Source organism: Accipiter gentilis, chromosome 1 (assembly GCF_929443795.1).
Source record: "Accipiter gentilis chromosome 1, bAccGen1.1, whole genome shotgun sequence".
NCBI lineage: Eukaryota > Metazoa > Chordata > Aves > Accipitriformes > Accipitridae > Astur > Astur gentilis.
This window is the reverse complement of record NC_064880.1, coordinates 7,734,078-7,752,848: the sequence shown is the minus strand read 5'-3', so window position 1 is coordinate 7,752,848 and position 18,771 is coordinate 7,734,078. Positions and strand designations below refer to the sequence as shown.

Genomic DNA, 18,771 nt, shown 5'->3' with positions numbered 1-18,771 from the left:
CAGCACTTAATTTCAGTCCCACCTCTTAATTTCAGCCCCAACTCTTAGAGCATACTGCTTCATCTTTGCCCCTCTCCAAACTACATATGGTAAAAAACTGCTCTTCTCTCCTAATTGTTGCTGTAGTCTGCAAGTGCCCTTGCCACGAGCCATGACCCTTTCACAACAGTAGTATTTATCACAACGAAAAGCAAGCAGTCCTCTCTAAATAGCATAAGAAAGGTTGAGAGGAGCAGTGTTCATCCTTGAAACCACCACAGAACAGGGCACAGCTGCAGCTCACCCTCTCGCTCCTTTTCCTTTTCTTCTTTCTTGCTCTTTTTAGTGGAGGATTTGCTCTGTGTTGCTGGCTGCCCAGAGCCCGATGCTGCAGGAGCAGAGGTGGAAGAGGTGCTTGATGATCCAGAGGATGAAGCCACAGACAGCACTTTACTGCCACACAGAGCACAAGACAGCAGCTGCAGGAGAACTGGCGACACTCCCTCATCTACCAGGAAGCTGACTTGAAGGAGGAAATAGAGAACCGCTGCAGAGAAAAGAAGAAAATCTTTGAAGCCTGAATTAAAAAAACAAGCAAACAAAAAAAACCCAACCCCAAACAAAAAACCCTTTCAACATGATGAGGACCATCCCACAAACTCACAGAACCTTCCTGTCCCTACACTACAGAAGCATAACATTTGGGTACACCAAGGTAAAATGTTTCATCCAAAATTACACACTGGAACAACAGCAGCACAAGTAAGAGAACGCAGATCTCCAGTTCCTGTTCTTGCAAGTTATCCATTATACCATATTGCGTTCTTTAGCTAAGGAACAGATGCAATTAGAGCATTGTGATAATTAGTACTGGAAACAGTTCAGTCCTACTCAAAACTCTCAGCTGTGTTCCCTTTTTCTCTGCTGAGCTTCCCCATCTGAGAAATCTTGATTGAAACCAAGACATGTAATGCATCCCCTCTGCTCCTTCCCATGCTCTCAGAGAAAGAACTCACAGTCATCTTTAATGCAGAATTTCTGCCAGTTTACTGTTCGCTGTGTGGCAATCTCTGCACAAGCCTTTAAATGTTCCATCTGAAAGGCACAATGGGACAGGATTAAACACCATGTCAGTATTTCTATTACTGACATCTTACATAAACGCAACGTACACTTTTTCCTAGTACCATGGCACGCTTTTCCTTACCAAGCTAATCAACGTATCGTACTGCAGGGCAGAGCCTGAACTTGCTGTGACCACACTGGCACGAAGGAAAATGCCTTGCTCTTCTAGGAGCTTTTTGATTCCACGAACATGAGAGTCCAACGTGTGAAGGTCTCTGAGCTGGCGGTATTTATCCTTTGATCCACAGATAAAGAGCAAAAGCTTGCGGACTTGGCGGCGCACAAATGGAGTCTGCTGGATCATCAGGTACTAGACAAAGAAAAGCCTACAACATCAGTACTGTGAACTCACCACTAGGCAACCTGTCCCAACAAAAATATGACATGTTTTCTTACAAAAAGAAAAGATATGGGAGATGCATTCACGAATCTGTCAGCTTTAAGATACTGTAAAGTCACCTGTAAGAGTAAGTCACAGGCAGAAGAAACACTGCACAGCAATACTGCAGCATCCTGAGCTGTGCAATTGTGAAACCGCCTCTGAAAACCATCTGTGACCTCAAATAAAAAGCTAGTCAAGCCTAATTAAGAAATCCTACCCCATACTTGTGCAAATCTAAGATAACTTGTTATCTCAAGTAGGAAGCTACACAACCAAAGGAACTGAAAAGATATACTCCAAATAACTTACTGATTTCTTTTCTAAGGACTAAGTTAAGCACCAACAGCCAAGCACAATGTTACATTCTACCATCTCAGAGAAGGTTTTCTATTTGAGTTTCCTGGCAGCAAACATTGAATTACAGGAAATAATACCAATCTTATTTTTCACGTATGCTTTCCTATATACTCCTGTTCAACAGGAATAAAGCAGAGCCAACAGTTCACCTTCTTTCAAGGGGGATTAAAAACCAGAGATGGATCTGAGATCGGTTCTGCAAAAGCTCATCTCTCCCATGAAAGGTAACATTACTGGAATTTTTTTGTTAAAATCTGTAGGTGCATCACGTTCTCACTTACCTCTGACAAGAAGTAGAACCAGGAGTGATCAAAGATGGGAGGTGGGATGCGGGAGTTTGTATCTGCAATCTTCTTGATCTGATAGGGCAGCCGCAGTACCATCTCTGTCAGGAGCTGAGTGTAGGCCTCAAAAACATCTGCAGCATGACCCTGAAAGCAAGAGCAATCAATCAGGCTCTGGCATCAAACACTCCCAGTGTGGTGTCATGACAAGCTACAGGGTATATTTACTGATTTTCTAAATACAAAGCTTTTCTGCACCTTTGCAGCCAGAAGAAATGCTCCCAGCTGATAAATAAAAACAAGCCAACAAACCTGCATGAGGACTTCAGATGCAACTGTTAGGATGCAGTAAGCTAGTCTGTAGTAATAGGGTGTTTTAACATAGGAGCTTTCTACTTAGGAGACATTCTTACATTTAACTAGGCTTTTTTCACTGCACCTGTACAGATATTAAAGCCACCCCTCCCCAGCAGCATCTTAGGATAAAGGCACATGGTGGTTGAACAAGTCTGGGATTTAGTGTGGAAATCCCCATCAACTGCTAGGCTTCCTTGCCACAGTAAGTAGCGTTGGTTCAGAAATTCTGCCTGCCAAGCAAAAGGAGTCATGCAATGGAGTAGCTTCCCTTCAGGAAGATTAACACTTCAACCAGAAACAGTGACAGCAGCTCCACAGAACTGCCTGGTTTAAGAGTGCATCGATAGATACAGTGAGCTGGGCTGCTCTGAGAGAACTCGGAGCAACCCTAGTTCTAACTATGCACTAAGGGAATGGATTTTAATTGTACTACTGAGGGAAAACCAGTTCTGTAAGGATGCTTTTACTTGCTTCTGTGCAGCAGCCTTTTAATGCAGGTCATGTAAAGCTAACAGTATAGGGTAAGACTCACCTTCACATACTGACGGAGGAAAAAAGGGCTCATGTCAGGTGGAGAAGAAGTAGTGTGAGGTTTCAGGAGCTGGCTGGTGGCTACAGGCTCCTCGTCATTCTGCTGGCTTTTCCAGTACTCCAGCAAAGACTTCAGCACATGCAGACAGTAGTCAACAGCACCAGAGCTCAACAACGCAGCAGCAGTGGCACTAGAGATGAGGGAGGAAGACTGAAACAAAGAAGAGATGGATTACTAAAGCACCTGAGAACCACTGTGTCAGAAGAGCAAGGGAAGCTGTGAGAATCAGACAGCAGTTGCTGACACAATGGATAAGAGAGCAGGTTTTTATGAAACTTTACAGGCAGCTTTTAAGTTTGGGGTTTGTTTGAGGTTGGGGTTTTTGGTTTTTTGTGTTTATGAAAAGCAACTCAAATATTTACAGAGACTCTTTTGAACAAGCGCTTAGTAAAGGAAAACAAATAAAATCTCCTCTTAAGTCTAATCTCCCCTCGACACATGTGCCAGAGGCCACTCTGCTATGGATTAGACAACTAGGGCTTTTTTCCCTGCTTTTTTTCTTTTCCCCTCTCTTTTTTTTTTTTTTTTTTTTTTTTTTTTTTTAAAGTTGGGATTTCTGTTTGTTTATCTGGGATTTGGCCAGCTGGGCATGAATTCTGGTAGAGAAAGAGTCCCTGTTGCAGATGCCGCTCAGAGCCTCTGCTCCACCCAGGTATTGCTCCACCTGCATTCTGCAAGACGATGAGCTTTGATTTCTGTGGGAAGCTCAAGTGAATAACAAAGGCTGGAGAAAAAGCTACTGTAAATAAAACTATTAAAGCAGCCCTGTAAATCCAAACAAACCCCACAGCTCATAAGCTCATTAAAATTTGATGCAGTTCAGACTAAATTTTTTAACCTCTATGCTTTTTTATTAATCTCCTTCCCACCACACATACTGCTTTTTATGCCTTATTACTGTACCTTTTAGCAACAAATATCTAAGGAATCCTCTTAGCGACTTTTACGTTGACACAGCAGCATATTGCTTTCCAATAATCACATTACAAATCCTCTTTAACCCCTTCAGCACCAGTAAGATGCAAGGAAAAAAATCTGTTACGACTGTTTTAAATAACATCATTAATGTGCTGCCCTTAGCTCAGTCAGAAACCGTGCACAAAACAAGTGAATCCAGTTGTCTTTACATGTCAGTTTCCTCCATTCTGAGTTTCAGCAAAGATCTTTCACAAGAGTCAAGTAACATTACAGATTCCTCATAAATTTTTCCAAAGCACTTTGAATTATTTTTCAGTTTTACACCAGCTATTTCAGTTAGCAGCTTTTAGGCCACCTTTGATGAACAAAAGCCCCCCAACCACATCATGCCCCTGACAAAGCAATTTGAAGAATGTACCTCACAAATGGAAGACTTGGATCCAGACTTAGTTCTGGACATGAACACACTAAGCAGCCTCATTACCACCAAGTGCACTTCATTCACAGGAGAGCGTTCATTTTTCTTAGACACATCCTGCAAGGAGAGAGCTTGCTTGCTTACTTACAGAGCTGAGCACAATGTCCTAAGCATCTAAATTTCAGTGCTCTGATCCTCATAAAGCATTTCTAATTTAAGCTCAAGCAGTAATACTAAAAAAGCAGCACAAATTCCTCAATATAAGGGTAGACAGTGGCCTGGGTGCCAGAGAACAGTATTACACAAATGAAAAGCTATATATGTCAATTATGCATTACTGATCATGTCTGTTTTAAGAGTTTAATCCAAGCGAAACAAATTTTCATGCTCACTTGTGGATGCCAGAACCAGGAAACAGTGAGAGTTACACTCATGTCATTTTCTACTTTATGTAAAGTGAGCCAAGAGAAATAAACTGCCTGAACACATCCATACAGCAATGTGTTTCTGTAACTCCCATGCATCTAATTCCTCCATGGAAAGAAACCCTGTCTAGAAGGAGCAAATCGAGAGCGTGTGCACATACTGAAGCTTACCTTTTTGTCCATGCACAGTTCTGCAATCAGCTGGGACAGAAGGTTATCTAAAGCTCCCTTATCTTTCTCATCATCTCCATCTAGGTCTGTTGTAAGCATCAGAATAACCTGGGAATAGAAGTCAGAGGATTAACAGAAGGCAGGTTCCATGTTTTCAAGATAAATACAGATCATCTTTCACAAAACATTACAGATTTTATCTTGATTAATCTATGTTCATTCCCAAATTCTGCCTGCGCCATCACACCCTAATATGAATATTCAGTATAAACCCAAAAAGACCCTTCCAAATACATCGGAGTTCAAGGATTTTAGCCCTTAGGCTCATCAGCCAGCTGTAACGCCACACTGAGAAAGGGTGTAAGTCTAGCAAAAATCTATGGGTAAGGAATGCTGTGCAACAGATTGAACACTTTAGAGATGGACTCACACCCTGTGACTCGGCAGGAAAGAGGAAGGGAAAAGCATGTGCAAACAGAAACCCAGCAGTAGTAGTAGCAGTGGTTAAGTGTTTGATTAGGGCTTAACTTCCAAGCCCTCCTCACTTACCTGCATGTAAGGAATGGCCCGGACGCCTCCAACATTCCTCAGCTGAGGTAAGTTTTGCAGCAGCCTCTCCAGCAACATCAGTCGGACCATGTGCAGCCTGGGAAGTCAGAAGCCAGGAATCAGACACAAAGCACTTCAGACACATCACAAGAAATATGAGACCCAGCAGGATCACCAACGGAGCACTGCAATTTACCATAGAAGTTCAGAGCATGAGGAAACCCTAAGGTCATCAAATCCGCACCAACAGGAGTGGACTCCCTCAGACTTCACAGTCAAGCAATGTCAAAGATGCAGAGCAACTCTGACAGTGGACGTAGTTATTCACTTCAGAACTACACTGACTAGCATGACCACCTGCAGAATTCAACTGTCTAGAAACAGATACTACAAAACAGTTCCAAACTGCACTGTAAAAATGACCGAGCATCTGTTCCCACAGAATGAAAAACTGCAGATCTTTCCCAGAGTGCTTAGCACTCTTGCACATACTTTTTTACTAACACTGAATTTCACAAGCTCCCAAGCTGTAGATTTTGGTGATTCCTCTGTTTGCTAGACTCATGCAGGATTTTTTCATCACCTCGTACAGGCAGCAGTTTTGTGGGACACACACTAGGTATGTGTAACACGTTATATGGTGAATGCACAGAGGAAGGCATTTTGCAATGGCAGTTTGCTCTATTCTGTTTCTGACTTCTGATTTTTACTATCCAACAAAGTCACAAATCACACTCCATGAATTTCAGCACCTACAGTCCACTCCTCTATAAACAATCACACTGTAGACCAGATGTGCTATTCTTGAAGAGGAAAACAAAGCCCCTTGCCTGTTGCTGGTGTGGACGTCTCCCTCTGCCTCCCCTTCCCCTTCTGAACCATCTCCCTCTTGCTGGCCTGTGGTAGTGCTGATAGCACCTGTGCTTGAGCTGACACTGCCTGGTCCAGCAGGGTGGCCCTCGGCTGTCGTGTCCCCATAGGCACTACTACGACCAGACACTGAAAAAGAAAAATAACAAAAGGGAAAGACAATGTCAGCACAATTTAACATGAATCTTGTGTGCTTCATAGCAACCCATGCAGCTGAACTATACTTTGGAATGATGGTTCTAAGGAGACGGTTTCTTTGGTTATCTTCATAAAGCTAACAAAGAGTCATTTCTACAGATGCAACTTAACACCCCTAGCATTCTTTTGTCTGCCAGCCTCATCTTCATGGCCCAAATTGAATTGGTTCCACAGCAGTAGTTTAAACCGAGTCAGAAGAGGTGTGGATGGGCAGTGAGGACATAATTTTTTTTATAAAAGTCCATGATTGTTTTACCCACGTATCAGTCCCAAGCAAAAAAGAGAGAAATTAATTCTGTCCCATCCAAACTTATCCAGCAGTGTCTTGCTCTAGGCTACTGCATTCTCTTATTACGGGCCAGCAAAAACCACTGCAGATTCCACACTTCTAGAGAACTACAAAAAGTGAGCAAATATTCAGTCTGTATGGTACTTTGGCAGTAACCATAAAATGATGCATGCCACAATCTATTTGGAACTGAGATTTCTTCTTTGCCAGGGATTACCCACCTCCTCTCGTTCTGGTGAAGTCCTATTACAGTAGAAAACAGATGCACAGACACTGGCGCAGCAAGAGATACTTACCACTGTGCTCACCAGCTACGGAGTCCACTGCGCTGCCACCGCTCTCAGAGCCCACGCTCCCACCATGGTCTGCAGGTGAAGTCCGAAGAGTTGAACCATCTGTTGCAGCTGTGCTGCCTTCATCATCAGACGCTGGAGCTAAGAGAATAAAGAGAGCTGTTACAAGTAAAAACACTGCCTTGATATAACTTCAAAAGACGTACATGCTACGAATGAAAAACCATGAATATTTGTCTTTGGTTTTGTGTCAATTTTCAACTACAAATCAAAAGGGAACTTAGAAGTGTTCATCAGTACATTTAAGCCTGCTAAAAGCAGTGGAGGAGAGATACCCTGAGAAGGAAACCTTCTCATCCAATAGACAGTCATGCAAGTTACTTGAAGAACAATGTCTGGTTGTTTATAAATGCAAAGGAAATACAGTATATGGTTTATTTTGTCTGCTTTATTTTAAGGAGAGGAAATAAATTCCTCAGAAGCCTACAGTGAAAGTCCATCAAAGCAGGAAAAGGCCATAAATACACTATCAAAAATACATGAAGCCAATAGTAGTAACTGGTTCATCAAAACCATATTTACAAACAAATTTTAAGTCATTATTTAGGTCAAAATCAAAAAAGCTTGATTTCTTGCAGTGAACAGTTACCTGATGCTGTTGTATCTGAGAGCGTTCCAGCATCAAGAGAAGAAGAGCTGGGCGCTTGGCCAGACAGTCCTAAGCTCTGAAGTCCAAGTGCACTACTGCTGCTCCCTGCAAGAAGAAAACAAATTATGAGTATCTTTCTATGAGAGAATTATGTTAACTCTGGCGTTCTCTGTACATTTCGTAGTTCTATTATCTTTGCTTTGTTGGTGATGACATCAACAGCTTCTGCTTTGCTTCCTTCCCAGTTTCCTCATATTCCGTTTACCTTTTTGACTGCCAATAACGCCCACATCTTACCTTGCTGATCTTGTTGTAGGCTCAGGGCAATAGCCAATTCCACCATTGTTTCATCATCTGCATCTGGAGGAATATCCAGCATAGGAGGGAATCCCTCTGCTCCAGCCAGAAGAGCCTCCAAGGGAGAAGGGTTCCCATTATTCACATTTTCAGAAGTCTCCAGAACCATAGATTCGGACTACAGAGAGAAAACACAGTGAGAGCTTTCACCAAGCCGCCACCAGCTAATGGAGCACTACAAACTGATTCATCATAACCAAATTAAACTCAAATACCTAACATACTTAAAAAGCTCCAAAGAGAAGCACTCTGGACTTACCACCATCTCGAAGTCCCCATGATCAACTTCGCTTTGCTCCTGGCTTTCCTGTCGGATATGCTCGCCATTTGCTATCCCAGAACTCTGCAGCTTGTCTTCTGCGTCATCATCATCATCATCATCCTTATCTCCTGAGTTACAAAGGATTAATTCACAAATGCACTCTTTCCTCACATCATCACGAACAAGGTAATTCATGCTGGAAAAAAACCTAAGCTATCCTCAGTTTACCCCAAGCCACTAATAGATTCCATGATAACTACAATTCATGTCAATGCTAAAAAGCATCTCTTGGATGGAGATCTGATACTGTAATTTTGGTCTGCACACATCTTTATGACTGATTTATAAGGACTTGAAAATATGCACAGTCTGGATTACTACACCCTAGATAAAATAATCAGATTTCCCTATCACTGTAAGACGAATATCTCAGAGAGATCTCATCACCTCTTTGAATTCCAGGAGATCAAGGAAAAGGTGAATGTTTATTAAAAAACAAACCAAAAACAGGTTTTACAGGTGGCAAGAGAGAGCAAAAGAAAGGAGAAAGACTGTTTTTTGTCTTTTTTAGTATCTGTGTATAAGACTACTTTATTTTATTGTCTTTTCTGACAAATTAAGTAGGTCATGCTCATTTAAAGGCAAAGATGAATGGAACTTGCATACCCATAGGAGTATTGCTCCGAGGGGAGGATGGCAAGGTGACATGTCTCCGCTTGTTTCTTGGTCTCAGCACTCTGATCAAAGCTTGTTTGCAAGAAAAGCTCACTGCAGGATCCTAGAGGGTTAATAGTTAATCATTAAACTTCTTAAGCTTTAAGTGCTTATTCACAGTATTTGGAAAGATAGCTAAAAGTACACTTACAACTCTGTTAGTCATGATTCATGTAAGACATATGTCACTGCCTAACTTCTAAACTCACTGTTTCCTCCAACAGCCATAAAGCAATACTTATCATTCTACAGGCAGCACATGACAAACATTACTAAAACACAAGGAGAGAGAAATTTCTCCTTCATTCACTTCTGCCTGTGTGTTTTTGGCTGCATGCCTCTATTTTGCATCTGTACTACATATTATCATTCCACCTGTACTTAATTCTCTTCGTATTACAAAATCATGGAATCATTTAGGCTGGAAAAGACCTTTAAGATCATCCAGTCCAACCATAAAGCTAACACTGCCAAGTCCACCACTAAACCGTGTCCCTAAGCGCCACATCTACACGTCCCCCCCTCTGGGGATGGTGACTCAACCACTCCCCTGGGCAGCCTTGACAGTGCTTGACAACCCTTTCAGTGAAGAAATTTTTCCTAATATCCAATCTAAACCTCCCCTAGCACAGTGTTAGAGGCTGAAGCAGAGCAGAGCAAGATTACGTACCGGGCAAAGTAACATCTGCATGTAGATCTTGGATGCTGTATGGATACAATCCAATTCACACGTGCAGTATCCATGGATAATATCCACCAAAGCATTGACAGTGGCTTCAACGTGAGTGAGACCTAAAGAGGAATAAAAGTAGGACTGTAATCGACTATCTTTCCATTTCAGCACATAGAGTGAGACACTGCAGGAAGCATCTTTTATTTGCAGAATTCAAGGCAGAATGTTAGCACCACAAATATATTTGAAGTTTCAATCCAAAATGAGCTTACACAACAGTCTTGTCTGTCTAATGTGCACGCCACATACCAGCACCACTGAATATCCTCTAACACCATCCGTGCAGCCAAATGTGCGTAAATCAATCATCGGTCCCCTTTTACTAGCACAATACACATACTTCCAAACAAAAGAATTAGAGCAGAATTTGCAGATATACCTTAGAAAGCATGCATTGCATCATTAGCATCTTAAGCCTAGTTTGGAACAAGTAATTTTCTCTGTTTACAAGCTTAAAATAGGATCCTTCAAAATGCACAAGCTTGACAAAAGCAAATGAAGAGCTAGCATACCTGGCAGGCAGGCAGGGGCAAGGAAGGCATTTTTGGGTTTTGATGCATGTAGCTTCCAGAAGTGGTTAACCAGCTGGGTAATAAAAGTGCAGCCATCTCCTTCAGCATGTTTCTGGGCCTCTTGCCCATCTTCACTCTCTGTACAGATTAAAACACAGTTGTCAGATATGTGCAGGGGAAAGCATTAACAAGCAGGGTAACACCATGTTTATTTGAAATGGCTTTTGTTAGAGGCTCCAATGTCCTCATTACAAGGACTATTGCATGCCTAACAAATGTGTCAAATACAGTCCCTGTCACACCAAACCAGACACCCCAAGACATCTTCAATTATCACTTGAAGAAAATTACAGACTTATCTACCTGTTTCCAACTGTGGCAGCTTTGATTCTGTATAGTGGACGAGATTGTTGGGTCTCATAATAGCAATGGATCGAGCAGTGATGACCAGCCTCTGAAATACTTCAGGATCAAGGTCCTTTCCTTCTTTCGTTGAGGAACTCAAATACTGAATGGCTTTACTTAGCAATGCTTGATCCTGTAAAGTGAAAGATCACATAGGCAAAGAAAAACAACAGACAGCAGCACAACAAAGCAACTGATGTACAACTGCAGGGCAGATCCTGGGGAAATCCGGCACTCGCTCCTTTAATTCTTGGCCAATGTCATCTAGGAAGGACAACTAATATTAAAAAGTCACCCTGTAATAAAAGAAATGTGGCTCGAGAATTGATTTTCACATTTGCTTCCCCCTCAGGCTTAGACCAGTGTATAAACATAATCATTCAAGTGGTTAGCAAAGGGTATCTGCAGGCATCTGTGCATTTACTGCAATTATGTTAGCACATAGTCTAGCCACTACTTACCCTAGTATTTTTCTATCACCCTAAGCCAGATTCCTGTGGAAATGGAAACCAGAGCGATGGACATAATTTGCAAACAAACTTCATGTGTTTCAAGATCCTGATTGCTCTAGATTAACTGACATTATTTCCCATCAAAACCTTCAAAAAGCATTTTAAGTAGTGAAGTTCTGGTGAAACACAAAAGCCAACAAGGCAGGCAGCAGGAGCTAAAGGAAAATTAGCCAGCAGGTTTACACTGCATGGAGCAACAGCTTTCTGGGTGTGTGTTGCACCTCAACCATAAACTGGCAAGTTCCAGGAGACATTGAAATCCTTGCACCATGTTACCTTGTGGTTATGGTATGCTGAGCGGCTGGTGTGCAAGCTAGCCAAGAGGCTCTTGGTCTGCTGCTGGACACTGGAAGGAGCTGGCATGGACAGCAGCATAGTAGCCAGTTCCTGAGCTGCCACCTTATTCTTCTCCTGCTCCCAAGAACAGACAAAAACATTCTTCAGTACATTTACCATTAAGGTGATGCACGCGTCCGATTTCTCAGCATGCCTGCAGCTCCCTCCCCTCCTTGCACTGTGCATACAAGTTTCTGCCTTCCTCCAATACAGTTTTGATAGCCTCCTCAATTTATTATTTGACATTTAAGGAACATTTCACATGTCTACACAAGAAAAGTCCTTTTGAGATTTATGGGCTTCTACCCTGCTGTTTTTGTAAACGAGGTCACTCTACAGCACAAAAATCCCACCAGCGATAAATGCAAATGCCAATTGTCATTCTAAACTAGTTTCAAATGCTTTTCGCTAAGTCAACTTTCAGATCAGTGCTCTGAGCAAAACGGATGCGGCTCTCTTCCGTATCAGGCCCCCAGGGCTGCAGGAGGTGCTGCTGATCTTGCCCCTCCTCCCCCATCTCTGAAAGCTCAAGAATGTATTCAGAAAGTTACTTGCCTTCTCGTTGACTGGTCCTACAGCAAAGCAGCTTTCCAGCGCTTCTAAAGAACTCACTACTAGCCTGAAGGGAGAAAGGAAAGCAGGCTTGAGTACAGCAACCCTTCTCTCTCCTTAGCACTTTGCTTTATGCGGGCTACAGTCATGAGTAGCTCAGAGACAGCTAACGAATGCCAAGTACAAAATCAAAGCATGATAAAACCTGCCACAGGCACCATGCATATCATTTCATTGTGTTACAGACCAGAGTTAAACCTGGCTCACGCTCACAGACAAACTTAGGACTGCTTTAATAATCCACAGCTGAAAGACAGGGGCTTTTCTCTACCAAAGAGGATAAAACATTTCCTTACGCAGCCTGCAGCAGGGATAACTTGGATTGTCTTGACAGTACCAATTCACCATGGCCCACAGACGTACATATGACTGCAGATCAAGGGTTGGTATGACACATGGGAAAAAGCGTAACCGACTTTTCTAAGGGAGCAAGATTCTACTCGCTTGCTATTTTCACACAGGTTGCTCTTTCCAATTTGGAGTTTCAGTGCAAAATATTCCAGAGGAAAATTTAACTTGGAGCACTGGGTATGACCCAAGTGAGAGATGCTGAGGTCCGAACTTTTGACAGCAGTAAGGCAGGCTAGTAAAATACTTGCCCCAAGGGAAAACCTTATTTACAACTTGCAGCAAAGTGCTGAATCTCCCCTGCAGCACCACTTCATGCCTCATGGTAGAACTACCTGAAATGCCATCTGACACACCAGAAGGAGGAGTGCAAGAATACAGGAAAAAGGAGGGAAGAGATAGCATTAAGAGGAGAAATAACAGTGTAGGATTGGATACAAGGTAGAAGAAACAACAATTGTCTGGTCTGGTGGTGATAAATAACATTACATTTCTCTACCCGCAGCCACCCTCCATAAAGCCAGCAGGGGAACATAAGTGGGATAAGAGGAGTCTGTCAAACAAGCAACAGTTATGCTGTATACAGCAAAAATCTGCAAACCACCTCAACTTTACATTTTGCTAAACCATCTGCCATGCAATGACCAGAATGTAAAGAAGCAAATGTCACTTGGAAAACAAAAAAAACCCAGTCAACAAAAGCCACATCATGTGTTCTGTCTCTCTGACACACACTCATTCGTGCAGAGAAAAGGATGGCATACTAACCGGTCCAGGGTGGTTAGGGACTCAGTTTCAGAACTTTGGGGGAGCAAAGAAAAAGGAAAAAAAATAAAAAATGTGTAAAGCTCACAGAAAAACTCCCTAGAACACATTCTAAGCAAAAGGCAAATTAAATGGGGAAATCAGAAGCCAGGAGAGCACTATATACAGTAAATCTAAGCATAGTTCTTTCTATCTGGGCAGCAGACACTTGCCTAATAGCAAAACAAACAAAGGAGATCCAGGCCACCTAGCACAGAGAAGCCAAGCACACTGTTTAAAGCACCAGTGAAGGTTAAATTTGAAGTGCAGCCACTAAACTTCTGATAGGAAAGCTGCCTCTTGCCTGCCATTAGTTGTTCCTACTCAAGAGACCCTTTATAAGGTAACCATGCTGCATTCTGTAACACGTAAGTAAAAATGAAAAGAGTAATTTTTTTGGTTCCGAGTTTTTAGAATATAATCCCACTGCTTTGGAAAACCAGAAAGCACGTCTGTGCAGAGAGGGACATCTTGTGGAGATGTCACAGCAGAGGAGGGAAGAAAAGAGAAAATAAACACAGGAAAAAATCCCATGAACTATTAGAAAAAATATTAAAGGATGGCCAAACAGGTCCTTCAACTGGACATAACTGCCACTTCAAGCCCTAAACCTTTCCCTGAGAATTTCAGTAAGACAAAATTAACCATCACTTACTCGCAGTCAAGCAGCCTATCCCTTACAATGCTCATTTTTCAGCAGTGCTAGTTCGTCTTCAATCTGTTTCCCTCCTACCCTTGCTAGCTTCCCAGGCTTTCTACAAATCTTATGGTACAGACTGTATGAGCTCAGAGAAAAAAAATGGGGTGGATATAACAAAAAAAAAAAAAAAAAAAAAAAAAAAAGTAATCTCTTTTCTTCTGCTAAATATATGCCTAGCTCACCCCTGTGGTTTGACTCTCAATAGGTATATGGAGGGGAAAACCCCCAACACTTTCTCCACCACAGTAGTTAAGCCTGAGACATACAGGCTACAAGATAAGTTGGTGGGAATCAGTAGCTTAAAGCAAGGTCACACACAAAGCCCTCCTCAAAACTGAACTTAACTTCAGAGGTCTAACCTTAGTGAGATCTAGAGAATGAAAAAGGGCCAGCTTGAAATGAGAAAATGTACCAAGAAGGCAGAAATCTCTTTTAGCTCTTCAAGACTGCTGTAACAAATGAACTTAGCAACACAAAGTACGCACACAGATCTATCCATCTACTCCACCAGGTAAATCAAGAGTGAGCGCACAGCCCTCCTTAGAAGATAGTCATTGACTTTTCAGTTGTTTTGTATGGCAGTGAGAACAACTCGCTAACTCCGTTTAGTTCTCCCAGGTAAGAAAGGCATACAAGTGTACCTAGGTCCCCTCTACAGCAACTACCCATTTTCAAGGAGAAATAAAAGAAAGACTGCAGAAATACCTCTCCAGAACAGTCCCACTGGCAGCAGCAGGGGTAGCTGACTCCGTGTCTCCAGTACCATTCCCTTGATTCAGGTTTGGGGGACAAACATTGCTCACTGAAGCAGATGGGAAATCCTCGGGGGGCTCATCAGGCCATCCAAACTGCTCCTTGGTTTTGCCATAAATTTTTATGGAATCCATCATTGTGACTCCAGCAGGATCCACAGAAGCCCCAACTGCAGCAATGAGAGAAGTTTCTTAAAAACTAAAAAACCGGTTTCTTTTGAATACAAACAAGCATAGCCTCATAAGGTCAGAATAGCAATTACACTGCGTCATTAATATACAGCCACTCTGACAGTTTCATCTCCTTTTCAAAGCCACTTTCCTTCTGTATTACCTCAACACAAAATTATTGAGCTGACCTATTGCACATTCATCCACTGCAGCAAGAAACTGGGCCATAAATCAAGTTATTAAGTGTTCAGGATCTGCCCCTCAAGCTGTTTCTGTAGTTGGGTCAAATGAACAGATTGTGTAAACTCTCTCTACTATGAGGTGAAGCACAGTAGCTTCAACCCAAGCAAAACCAACAGGTAGTCAAAGCAAACAATTAACAAAGACTTACTGAAGATGGTTAGTTTTTTGTCAGCCTGCAAGGCTTCCTCGCGAGTGAAAGGGAAGTCAAACCAACGAGCCCTGGTCATGTTCAGCTGCATTGTGCGGCCAAAGATCTCCAAGTACGAGGGCGCTCGCTCTATTGCTTGTGTGCCAATCTGGATCCGCATGCCTGTCATCACCATCGTGCTGTTATTGTTCGTAACTTCGATAGTGAAACCCCCAGGCTGCAGACGACAAATCACAGCTCAGAAAGGTGAAGTCAAAAATTAACTCCTAAGCTAATGAAGTCTGTACACAGGTGCCTCCACTGTTTACCTAGCACTATCACAGGATTTGTACAGGGTCATTTGAACAAAGCAGTCTTCTAAGAAAAGGCATGCTATCAATCCAGACAATAACATCACCTAGAAGCCCAACAGAATCCCCAAATTGCCCCATTTACCTTAGTGTTGGCCACATACATGCCAGTGGAATTGAGCCGGTGCTTTATCTGCTGAGCATTGTAAACCTGCAGCAGGTCATTGCCTCCAAACTCGACATCTGTGAGTTGCTGGTTGTGTTCAAAGAAGTCAATAGGGAAGTTCACTTGGCTGGATGTGCGAGTTGCTAAAAGGAAAGAGATATGTTTTTGACAAAATACATTCTAAACAGGCAAAGCTATGGTAAAAAAGCTGCAGAATAAACTTGCCTCCTTTGGAAATGACTGTGTGAGCCAGATAGCTACGTATATTTACATAGATCTATGGAAACATTTTACCCAGACTTAGCCAGTACTTAGCCCTGAGGTTAACCATAAGTGAACATCTTGAGTATCTGTATGATGCTGATCAATCTTTCCATCTACATTTGCCACTGCTACCTTGCACAAGATATGTGTGAGAAGCCCCTTACTAATAGCAGCTGCCTTGCGCTTGCGAACTGGCTTCATGATGCTGATGACACTGCTAGGCTGGAGAGAGGGCTGGAGCCAGTAGGAGGTGTTCTCTACATTGGCCATATAGATCCTCAGGCTGCCATCTTCGCACAGGAGGATCATAGTGGTCCTCTGCTGCTCATTGCAGGCTGTGTGACGGATAGCCACCATGTCCTGAATCTGCAGAGGCAAGCAATGCACGTCAAGGAAAGGACCTGGCAACTGCTGCTTGAAGAAACAAACTCTTTGCATTAGAAAAGCTGCAAAGACCAGAGATCTTGTTGATGGAACAAGAAGAAACCACATTTTAAGGGCAAAAAATACAGGGAACTATGACTAACCTTTGCTTTGGCTGGCAAGGTTTTAATCTCCTGGATGAGAAAGGTGTCTGGCTTCACCATCACCACCAGTGGGACACCTGTGGTTTGTTGAACACAGCACACCAAGCCAGGATGGTTCATCACCTCAGACCACTGACACAGTGCTGGTGAAGTCTTACTCCCACCATTTGAACTGCAAGAGATGAAGGGCAGAATTACATAAATTTAAGAAGCAACACAAGCAAAAACCCACAAAATTCATTACTGTTCAAATCAGTTAAAGCTTTGTCCTCAGCAGGAACTCAAAGCACTGCATTAATGAACAGCCAGGAACATCAGTGCCTAGTTTACAGATGAGAAACCAGAGACAGTCACTTGAGTGGGCAGAAGGCACAAGCATCCCAATTCACAGCCCTGATCTCCACCCTGAAAACTCGAGGAAAGACACTTAATTAGTAAAATAACATTCTATGCCCAAAACCAAGGGAATAATTTTAAAATGGCTTTCAGCTATCTTTTTATCTGAACAGATGCACAGTTTCAGTTTCAACACATCCAGCAGCACTAAGCAAAGGCCAATGCAGGAGAATCTGTGTGACTGCTCACTTGAAAAAAAACCACAAAAAAAAAACAACAACGCTGCAGAAAGACTAAGTCAAACTCAAGTGGGGCTAGGGAGCTCTTGGAACCTGACACTTCTACAAAGGCTACTCACGGCAGTCGCTTTGAGTCAGGCTAGTGTGGCCGAAATGCCCAGCTCTGCTTGTCAGAACTGATGATAGAACAGCTTTTTTCTTGCCACATTCATAGCATAAGAGATTGGTTTCCCCCAAGGGAGTCTGAAAATAAGCCTTAATATGCACAACACACAAGGTCCACTGCAGTACTGGTGCTGAAAGGAAACAAAGGCTTCCTGCTCTGTACCCTCCGTGAGGGTGGGTAATCCCATCAGTTCCAGCTGCTGCACCAGTAGCAGCTCCACACTGTGCAGCAAGACTGCTCTGAAGCCACCTTACTGCTGTGAAATCCTAGCGGGAAGAAAAAAATGCATACGTGCCCCACTGCCGAAACAGCTAGCTTTGGTTTCAAATCATTCTGCAATCAGGGCAGAAGCACGATGAAAAGTAGCAAGAAATCATCAGTCAAAAAGGGGATCTTCACCACAGGCTTTGGCCATTCAGAGCTGGAATATTAAGAATAATTAGTAATATTTATTAACAGAATAAACGGAAATGAAAACTTCAGGGGAGTCTTCCACACAACCCTCACCTCTTTATGTTAATTGGGAATAGCCGCTGCACTTCCAGATTGGCCCGGCTGATGGTGGCTGCAAAGGATTTGCCTTGACAGTAACTGAAGAACAACATCTGCAGCACATGGGAGTAATACACTGACACACCACCTCCTGCTACCTGGCCATTACTGTCCTGTAGGATCAGAGAGAAACAACAACATTTAAGATAAACACACATCCTCCAAAACACTCTGTCAGGCTCTTAAATTTCTCACTATGGAATTATTCCAAAAGCCTGTCCCCTGCCCCCTCCTCACCAGTGAGAGAACACAGCCCTAAAAGACAATTTTCTAAGCTGAACTCCTTGGTGAACTCATCCATCAGATACTTCAAAGGCTTTTGAAGGGGATACTGAGATTGCATACCCGTAGGCTGTAGGTAGCGCCCTCAGCTACCGCATCTGTGTGCTTGAATGTTGTATGACAATCTCACATGGAGCACTCCCCATGTTCCCAGCTCATAAAAGAGCTTTCCTGAGGGCCGCCTTCTCATTTATTCCCCTGTTCTGGAGCAGGGTGGGGTAAAAACACTGAGTCAAATGGGGACAGATTTTAAAAGTCACCCCCAAGACTACAGAGCTACTATTGACCAGAAACAAAGGCTTATTCCACCTCTGCAGCCCCAGCAATGGTCAGTAACTTTATCCATTCTGGTTACTGCATCTTTGGAGTGCCTTGCTCAGAGAACAGCACTGCTCTGAAGCCATCTCCCTGCTGAGAAATCCTGCTGGGCATGACTTCAGAGCCAGCCATGGAAAACATGCTCCATTTTCTAGATGAAAGGATC

General features: G+C 42.8%; 1 protein-coding gene across 3 annotated transcripts in view; it reads right to left on the bottom strand.

Annotated features, from left to right (window-relative positions):
- The window catches only part of UBR4 (ubiquitin protein ligase E3 component n-recognin 4), a 79,437-nt gene that overhangs the window by 31,669 nt on the left and 28,997 nt on the right, over window positions 1-18,771 (bottom strand). The window contains exons 44-69 of one of the 3 annotated variants that reach the window (XM_049810013.1): window positions 17,961-18,118; window positions 16,713-16,884; window positions 16,350-16,551; window positions 15,901-16,064; window positions 15,466-15,682; window positions 14,857-15,073; window positions 13,416-13,448; window positions 12,243-12,306; window positions 11,628-11,762; window positions 10,798-10,972; window positions 10,435-10,572; window positions 9,860-9,981; window positions 9,142-9,253; window positions 8,473-8,603; window positions 8,154-8,331; window positions 7,857-7,961; window positions 7,211-7,366; window positions 6,388-6,556; window positions 5,558-5,654; window positions 5,009-5,116; window positions 4,413-4,529; window positions 3,017-3,226; window positions 2,125-2,274; window positions 1,187-1,414; window positions 996-1,074; window positions 284-526 (exon numbers count right to left, since the gene is read on the bottom strand). In XM_049810013.1, the coding sequence (XP_049665970.1) occupies window positions 284-526; window positions 996-1,074; window positions 1,187-1,414; window positions 2,125-2,274; window positions 3,017-3,226; window positions 4,413-4,529; window positions 5,009-5,116; window positions 5,558-5,654; window positions 6,388-6,556; window positions 7,211-7,366; window positions 7,857-7,961; window positions 8,154-8,331; window positions 8,473-8,603; window positions 9,142-9,253; window positions 9,860-9,981; window positions 10,435-10,572; window positions 10,798-10,972; window positions 11,628-11,762; window positions 12,243-12,306; window positions 13,416-13,448; window positions 14,857-15,073; window positions 15,466-15,682; window positions 15,901-16,064; window positions 16,350-16,551; window positions 16,713-16,884; window positions 17,961-18,118 (3,880 nt within the window). The remainder of the gene's footprint in view (window positions 1-283; window positions 527-995; window positions 1,075-1,186; window positions 1,415-2,124; window positions 2,275-3,016; window positions 3,227-4,412; window positions 4,530-5,008; window positions 5,117-5,557; window positions 5,655-6,387; window positions 6,557-7,210; window positions 7,367-7,856; window positions 7,962-8,153; window positions 8,332-8,472; window positions 8,604-9,141; window positions 9,254-9,859; window positions 9,982-10,434; window positions 10,573-10,797; window positions 10,973-11,627; window positions 11,763-12,242; window positions 12,307-13,415; window positions 13,449-14,856; window positions 15,074-15,465; window positions 15,683-15,900; window positions 16,065-16,349; window positions 16,552-16,712; window positions 16,885-17,960; window positions 18,119-18,771) is intronic. The other 2 variants (XM_049801416.1, XM_049818493.1) reach the window with 2 other exon arrangements.